General features: G+C 44.4%; 1 protein-coding gene across 1 annotated transcript; it reads left to right on the forward strand.

Moving 5' to 3' along the window:
• Nucleotides 1–46: 46 nt before the first annotated feature.
• On the forward strand, nt 47–8805 carry LOC125739001 (uncharacterized). Its single transcript, XM_049008603.1, has 6 exons — nt 47–233; nt 2773–2934; nt 3097–3258; nt 3369–3452; nt 6196–6279; nt 7977–8805. Exons 1-6 carry the CDS (start codon nt 153–155, stop codon nt 8139–8141), a joined length of 738 nt encoding a protein of 245 aa, XP_048864560.1. The 5' UTR covers nt 47–152; the 3' UTR covers nt 8142–8805.
• Nucleotides 8806–9275: the final 470 nt, after the last annotated feature.

Below are 9275 nucleotides of genomic sequence, written 5' to 3' on the forward strand. Positions count from 1 at the left end.
ATTTTGTTTTTCCTTGTAATGTTCGTTCCTTTGTCCATCTTCATTATTCCCACTATTTGTTAGCTGAAGAGAGGCCTTCTGCAGTTTTGTGTCCCCCTCCTGCACTGGCTGTGCCACTGGCCACATGCAGTTTGACCCCTCCCATATCAACTATGGCCACACCCATCTTCGTTGTGGCCCCATTCCACATGGGCTATCAGCCTTCTTGTCAGATTTGCCGCCTCCCATATATGGTATGTCTCCGCCTGTGTCATTGTGGCCTTTCCCCTGTCATCTTTCCAACATGTCTGGACGGAATCTGATCAGTTTATCAGAAAACATACTCATTTGTTTCAATTTTTTTTTCATACATCCGTAAAATTCTCATCCATCTTTAGGTTTCCAACTGGAAATGTTTTGGTATGTTATATATGCAGACAACAATCACTTCTTTCAGATAGACCATATTTCTTCCGTAATAAACTACGCTGAGCACAATCCACTCATCAGTCCACTTGTGTGATTCTACCAATTAAAGCTACTTCCTGTTTAAAGCACTGACAGACATGTTGAGCTGGCGTGAAGGTAAGTCAGGAATGAAGTCGATTGAACACCTTCCTTTTCACACACACTCTGAATCTAGTAACGAATAATCTGGTTATTCCCTGACTCTAAGGACGGCTGCGCTGTGAAAGCAGGGATCCCGAAGTTGTTTCCGGGCTTAGGGTAACCGGGATCTGCGCGCATGCGCCCTGTTTGCGCATTCTTGGTGTTATTCCGTGATTTGTGTGCAGTCTTTCGGAACTGAAAGATATGAATACCGCCTTCTGGAGTTAGAAGTGGAAACTTTTAGATTTTTGTTTACAACAACAATAATACCAACAATAATGTTATCTTTGTATTTATCGTTCAATCAGTACATTTTGAGGAACGTATACACAAGTTATACACCACAGAATGGTTTATAAATGGTATGTTAATTGTTCTGTTTATTAAATCATAATTTTACAATGGCACTCTAGTAACTGCGGTTAACTTTTGGTAAACAAATGGTATTGGTGAAATTTTCAGAAACGGCTTGTGAGTTTCCGATGAGCCCCCACAGTCATAGAGAGATCTTTTAAAAAAAGTACATTTTTCCTCATTGCAGGTTATGTACAGGTACATGATGCACGCTATTTTTCATTGTAAAATTTGCAATAATAATCTTTTTAAATAGTTTCTTCATCCTTTTAATGGTTATAAAAGCACGAGTTTAATTGCTCTGTCATGGTTGATATATGATATATTTTCATTGCTATATCGTCTCCTGAGAATTGAACTAAAGCATCAGAATCCCTTTCATTCGAGTACTTTACTGTGTAATAATGTACAGTCTATTATTACTTTAATGTTGGTAATGTCTTGCTGTGTGTAATTTATACATGAAAATGACCGTGTCTATGTACATGAAAATCGAGTTTTACGGGGTTCGCTATTATAGCGGCGATTTCTGCTGGGAAATGGAAGAGACCCGAGATTCATTTAACCGTTTAACCTGTTAAATCGAAAATATCGGCAGGGTAGACCAGCTGCGGATTATGGGATTCGAGCCAAAGACCATGAGAGACGCAGACCGACGCGCCTCTCGCTTAAAAAGCGTCTCTGCACACATTCGTCCTCCGGCAAAGCGCCGTGTGTCGCGCCGTTGTCTCCTTAGTCACTCTTACTGCTTTTTCCCGTGGGTCACTTTTGTCCTGAAAAATATTTCATGTCCTCTTTTGGAAGATTTGGCTCATTGAAGATCCTCCTATTGTGTTCACTGTGTCTTTTGAAGTACCTCACTAGAACGTACTGGGAGAAAAACCAGGCTTAGGTGTGGCTTGTACCATTAAAATCTCGGAAAAGCTTCCCGTTACTGCCTTTCCTGGGCTCTAGTTGCTTTTGTCTGCGTGTTCAGTTGGCATTGAGTCCTGTACTCTGGAAATAACGAGTGGAAATTTGGCTCTCGTTGGGTTACAGTGCATGACATGTATTGCATTACATATTTATGGCTTTTAAGAAATGCTGTCCAGTTAGAGGAACGCAAAGAATTGACCTGGTTCATAGTTCCGTGCTTAAAGGCACTGTGTTTAGGCTGAAATGAGCTGCCCTGCTGTGATGCATGTCCTGGAGGTTTGTGTTGCAGAATAGCTACCTAGCAACCTTGTAGCCAGCGAGCTGTGCAAACTGGCTGATTCTCCTGAACACTTTTCTGAGCACTTTTCATGGCGAATTGCAAGCAGAAGTAAAGTTCCCTCATTGGATTGATATGTTTTTTCAGATGCTCACCCCCCCACCCCCCCTGTAGGTTATCCAGTCATAATCATATGTATAAATTTATAACAAATTTGTAATATAACTTAGATGCCAGAAAGCCAAAGTTATTCAGACCAAACATGGCATGGAATTCATTATGATCATTGGTGGTCATTTGCATAACAGTGGTAGCTGATTGCAGGGTAGGAATCTTTGAAGGAGATGTAGACTTTGGTGAAAGTCTAGGCTGCCAAATGTCCCCCATAACCTGGGCTGAAAAACTCCTGTGAGGCGAGATGTTCCTGAAAATCAGGGTCCCTGGTGCTCGCAGTCTCACAGAAGCACTAGTGTTTTTCATTGCTGCTTGTTATTAATGTGGAAATCTCAGGAGGTATCTGCTGTTATACCCTTATGCCAGGTGCTTATCCTGGTTTGGGAGTGCTCCAGCTCCTTCTGAACCTTCATACCTTAAACCCACCCCTCTCTTCTCTGCCCCCCCCCAACCCCCCCTCACAGTGGCAGCAAAACGCCTCCTTGAGCCTTGTCCCAAACATCTGGCCCATGTGTGTCTTGCACTGGGCATCCTCAAAGGAGAGGTGCCCCCCCACCAGACGCTGCTTGGGACACACTGCTAGCCCTGAGCAGGAGGCAGAGGAGATGGAGTCCCAGGATGAGGGGGTAAGGTTTCCGGCTGCAGAGGGTTACGGATTAATGGGTTATTAAAGAGAACTCAAATCACACCATACCGAGTGAGAGTGCAGTCCAGCTTCTCCTCACCAGCATCTTCTGCAGCATGGTTTGGGTGAGTCAGGCACACAAATTGTTGACTTTCCTCTCCAGCCACTCGCTCCCTGTTTCTCGGACCCCGAGGCCTCGGAGAAGAGGTGCCGGCTGAGCCGGACGGATGTCTCAGAAGGCAGGAGGGCGCAGCGGCTAAGGATGGCCCACCTCCCAGAATGCACCGTGGCGAGGCTTAAACCAAGCTGCCCGATCCCGCTGAAGGTGACAGCAATCGTGTGCAGTGGTCTCCCTCTGATGGGGCATGACGGAGGAGCAGAGCAATTTGGTGTTAAATAATAAGATGTTTCACTCTCATCTGGCCTCCCCTGCAGATTAAGCTGTGCAATCAGAGGGGCGGCAATGGGATTAATATTGTGGAGGGGAGAGGCTCACTGCCGTACTGGGAGGGGTTTGAGGTAAGGAGGGTTGGTCGGTCGGTCGGTCGGTCAGTCAGTCGGTCGATCGGTCTGTCTGTCTGTCCTTCATTCCTTCCTAATCTATCACCTATGTATCTATCAGTAAATCTTGTAATCGCCATGTATAGTTAACATATATAGTCTCGGGACCTCTGATAAGACCCTGTTTGCTATCGTTACATATTACTCTCCTACTATATTATTTATTAAGAGTCGACTCCAAGAAGTGTGAGTCATGATGACATTCTGGCAAATTGCGCTATTGATACTTGGAACAAGAAAAACAGGAAGTGCGGGTGTCTCCTGCCTGGCAGAGTGGTGTCCCATCTTCCTTAGGGTGTCCTTGTCTCCCGGTGTCTGGGGGAGGGCCTGAGGAAAAGGCAGGTGTCCACGGTGGGGACAGGGTACTAGAGATAAAGCCAGTTTAAGTGAAACCAAAACCTTAAAGGTGGTTTGAAACTGCCTGCTGTTCAAGGTAGGTCAATCCGGCTGATTTAGACAACATATGATTGCAATGGGCCTCACCACCACTAGAGGGCAGTATCACACAGTCTAATTGGTCACGGCAGCGTCAGGTTCCCGAACTTTGCAGACCCTGAGCCGTTTCATATATTAGTTTTATTTCACCTCCAGCACACTCAAGTCAACTAATTATGGAACTGAAGATTTATTTTTTTCCTTTAATGAGATTACCTGGTGGGGAACAGAACCAAACCATTGCATGCTTGAGGGTATCCAGGAGATGTTTGGCTATTAATGATCTACAGGGCAGGGCTGCAGGGCACAGATAGCGTGGGACTCCACTGGGCCAGGCTATCCCACAGCTCAGCCTGCCGTCAGGGATCCAGACTGTTGTCTGCATCGGGAATCGGATGGTGTGTGGATCTGTTCTGTGCTCTAACAAGCCTGGAATGCAGAATATGTCACTTTGAATATAACTGGTGCCTGTCCAGGTGAAAAAATGTGCAGTCGTGTCCTAATGAGTATGGAAGATTATAAGCACAAAAATTCAAATGGCAATTCATTTTGCAATTGTCAATTCAATATTCAACCAGAGCATGCATTTGTCATTTCAATATTTAATCTGTGCATGTAATTTGAAAATATATTTTGCAATCGGCAATTCAATGTGCAAAGTGCTTATGAAATCCTTAATTAATTTCATAATGTTTTGAATAAAAAATAGAATGACAATTCACTGAATTGCATTTCGTTTTGCCATGGGCTTTTTGCCTCTTTATTCAAATGGAAATTCATTTGGCAATTGTCAATTCAATATTCAATCAGAGCATGCATTTGTCATTTCAATATTTAATCTGTGCATGTAATTTGAAAATACATTCTGCAATCGGCATTTCAATGTGCAAAGTGCTTATGAAATCCTTAATTCATTTAAAAATATTTTGAATAACAAATAGAATAACAAATCACTGAATTGCATTTCGTATTACCATGGGCTTTTTGCCTCTTTATTCAAATGGCAATGGCGTCCCCGGGAATTGCATTGCATGTTCGGGAGAAAACTCAATTTGCAATTCCCAACTGTCAGACCGCTCATCAAGATGGACCTTCATTAACGACGTCACTTCCTTGTTTAGGGCCTCGCTAGCATTCAACGGATTTGTTCGTTTAGTTAGAATGAGTAATGGCGACAGAAGAGCTTGCAGTAAATATTTCTGCCTTTGCAGATGACATGGAAATTAATCGGGTATCAGCAGTAGATGCGTTTGATAGGTTGTTTGTGTTGTCACAGAGGGTAACCACCTGCGTGACTTGATGTAACGCCTGAGCTACATTAGTTTGCACCCTTCTCGTATCAAGTCCAGTTAAGATTGTAAGTTCCTCTACCCTCTGTAACAACACAAACAACCTATCAAACGCATCTACTGCTGATACCCGATTAATTTCCATGTCATCTGCTAAGGCAGAAATATTTACTACAAGCTCTTCTGCCGCCATTACTCATTCTAACTAAACGAACAAATCCGTTGAATGCTAGCGAGGCCCTAAACAAGGAAGTGACGTCGTTAATGAAGGTCCATCTTGATGAGCGGTCTGACAGTTGGGAATTGCAAATTGAGTTTTCTCCCGAACATGCAATGCAATTCCCGGGGACGCCATTGCCATTTGAATAAAGAGGCAAAAAGCCCATGGCAAAACGAAATGCAATTCAGTGAATTGTCATTCTATTTTTTATTCAAAACATTATGAAATTAATTAAGGATTTCATAAGCACTTTGCACATTGAATTGCCGATTGCAAAATATATTTTCAAATTACATGCACAGATTAAATATTGAAATGACAAATGCATGCTCTGGTTGAATATTGAATTGACAATTGCAAAATGAATTGCCATTTGAATTTTTGTGCTTATAATCTTCCATAAATGAGATCACCTACCCTAGATCCTTTCTCCTGACTGACAGTGGTTATAAACTTTGAAGGTGTGTAACAGTCTGCAGTAACCTGGCTGGTCTCTAGAGGGCGTGAAGTAAAAGCCAGTAGAGCTATGTCCTCCCCTCTTGGTAGAATTGCGGTTATAATTCTTCAGGATAAATAACTTTATACTATCAGGATAGAAGTGTGGAGTTCAGCTCAGTCGCAGAGACTATGATTTCTTTCTCAGAACAGGAAGACTGGATCACAGGCTTGGTAATTGCGAGACGCGCCACGCACTGACAGCCACTGGAAAGGCGTCAGCGCTTGTCAGTGCTAAGGTTAATGGGCTTTTCCCTTTCAGAAACATCCTGAAAAAGAGGCAATTACAAAAGAGACAGACACTTCGTTTAAAAACAATGGACTCCAGGCGGCAAGGACCATAACGGTGAGGAAGACAGACTGCTAAACAGTGCAGTTAATTATTTATGTAGATGTAGAACAGAATGGAGATCTGATTCACTCATACTTCGCCTTTTATTTCGAATTCTGTTGTTTTTTTAAGTACTGCTCAAAACCACTTATCTGTGCATTGTTATATTCCCAAGGGATTTAAGAACCTGGAGTCTCATTTATCACAAACATATTTTTACGTAAACCGTGCGTACGCACATATTTACGCATAGAATGGTCAAATTCTTGACCATTGGTCAATGGTCTATTTCCTCCTACATATATTACCGAAACACTCCCGACCATGGCTGCCCGAAAACCCCCTAGCGGCAGAGAAGCGTAACTGACGTGAAGCTACCGGCTGCCGCTTATTAACCTTCATAGATTGACAAATAGAATGATCTAGTTATGCTCACACAAAGTATGTTCCAAAGTCATGCAAGGAAATAATGCATTACTGTCTGGAAATATATGCGTTACAAGACAACTTTCGTGTCTGGTACAATTTTCAGCAATATTCCTTTGTTGCCGTACAACGCACATTACTTGCTGCAGCCAGTTAAACGTGACCACAATAGTATCGTCCCTATTTCTGATTGGCCGGCCTCATTCATGGCTGCTGGAGCTGCACTGTCAGTGCCACCATCTGCAATGATTCCTGTTAGGGACGTTTGATCTACGATGGCAGCCTTGTCACCATGCAAAGGTGACGTCCGTGGTGCTTGGGCTGCCCCCGGTCGTTTTCAGATCAAACCACTTCTTCCTCACTTCTGCCACCGTTGACATCACAGGCTGACGCAGCGTGTGTCACCTGCCCCCATGCTGGGAACCTCGCTGTCTTTGACCCCCCCCTATTTTTTTTCTATTCCATCCAGCAAAACTTCCACCTCATTCTCACTGAAGTTCCGCTTTTCCCTCCTCTGCATGTTGATGTTTTTTTTTGCTCTATTTCTTAATAGCAAAGTCGAGTTTCAAATAACAATGCAAGCATGTAGTGCAAAGTACATCACAAACAGGAATAAGGATGTAAATGTACATCTAATCAAGACATTGCTGCAACATATTCTCTTACTGAGCGGTTCCATGAGTGTTACTGGTGAAATTTTGTGCCTCTACAAGTTTCATTGAGGGCGTTTCTTTATTTAAATGTCTTGTCATGCATGCAAAATCGTGTTCACTTTGCACAGATGTTCGTCCGTGTGACTGATAAATGCCAATTTGCCTGTGTGTGCCTGCCGTTCGTACGCGGACATTTAAGAACTGTTCTACTCACACTTTGATATTAAAACCTCTGTTTTGCATGACCTGCCTGCATGTACTTTGTGTGAACATGAGTAGTTCATTATGTTTGTCTATTAAGTTTGATATAGAAGTGAATCTCTGCTTATCCTTTATGCAAATCAGCTTCAGTTACACTGCTAGGTGTGTGATCAGGAGGGTTCATAAATAAATGCACATTTCTACGCACAGGAAGAAATCGATAAATATCGTTATTTGTATAAAAATGTGCATATGCGCAGTTTGCACACAAAACTGTTCATATACATGGTTGATACTGAGATCCCTGGTTCTCAACACGAAAACTATCGGCCATGATTTTGAGGGATATGTTTGCTGAAACGTGTAATTAACAGCAAATGTATGGAGGTGATCGTCCACAGGAATTCCTACTTGTTTCTTATTCCTTGCCAGCCCGATGTGCAGATACCTCGCATCATTCTCACGCACCCATCCACCTCGGATGAGGACGTGGAACCGCCGATCCAGGACCAGGGCGACGACCGCCTGGGTGACTTTGAGGAGGGAGACGGTCACAGCTTCTCAGACGTTTCGAGCAGGACTTCGTACTTGGCCTAAATCGGCGTTGATCGTATGGAGGCGGGTGACTGACACATGCATAGCCTCGAACTCTCTCCAGGGAAGTTAAACCACCTTTCAGTTATTCTAAAGTCATCTTAAAAGAGTTTCGGCTTCTGGAAGCCTCTATGAACAACACTCACTGTTTCAAAGCCTTGAGCGGCTCAGAGCAGAGCTAAGTTCACTGTTGATTTCAGCAGGCATGGCTCTCCACAGCCAGAGGCATGAAGAGAGAACCATCAGCACCCATCTGTGATTAGGTGCGCGTCTTCACTGCAGCTGCTCCCCTGGCATATTGCCATCACAGCGTTTTATTTTGCTTGATGTGGGAGGCATTGAACTTATCTTTCACATGGGCTGGGGGGCTGGGGGCTGGGGGCTGTGCTCTTTAGCATAAGGGCGATAAGAGAAACTGCATAACACGCCGTGCCACTGCCCCCCGGCCTGCCTGGAGATTGTTTTGGGGGAGGATTGCTAACAACCATGTCACCGTTGACGGGATGCCGTTACCGCTGGAGAGTCCCTTGAGAAGACATGTGGGCGGCGGCAGTGTGACATCACCGTGCCGTTAATGTCGGCTGGAGTCACAGTCACTGGCGAGTTCCTGTCAGAAGGCTCAGGTCTGGGCTGCTGGGGGGCGAAATGACTTCTTACTTGGGGGGGGGGGGGGGACTCCGTGTTTGCGAGAGGTTCCCGATACTGACATTTGATCCCTGTCACCCTTCCTCCTTTTGCCGAGCTGCCAGTCCCTACCACCTGCTGCTGTCTTGATGAGCGACAGTTTAGCAGAAAGCTGCCAAACCCGTTCGGCGCCGTGGGAAATACAAACCTCCGCCTGTCAGCTTCGCACGTAGGTGAGGCTTCAGGAACCGGCACTGGATGGAATTACTCTCTGCTGTCAATCACTGCCTGGATGAGCCCAGTGCAAACCAATAAAGTAGCAGACAGACGCGGTTAAATCTGGTGATTGGTTGATGGTGCACAATAATCCTGCCCTCAGTCTGATCCAGATCCTCAGCTCTCCATCAATCCTGCCCTCCCACAGCACTGTAACATAACATCATTCACACCTTAACTCCAGGGATCTGCTGAATGGCTCCTGGTTCTTCGTCTGATGAGAACATTTCAGCTTTT

The sequence above is a fragment of the Brienomyrus brachyistius genome, chromosome 3, assembly GCF_023856365.1.
Source record: "Brienomyrus brachyistius isolate T26 chromosome 3, BBRACH_0.4, whole genome shotgun sequence".
NCBI classification, from domain to species: Eukaryota; Metazoa; Chordata; class Actinopteri; order Osteoglossiformes; family Mormyridae; genus Brienomyrus; species Brienomyrus brachyistius.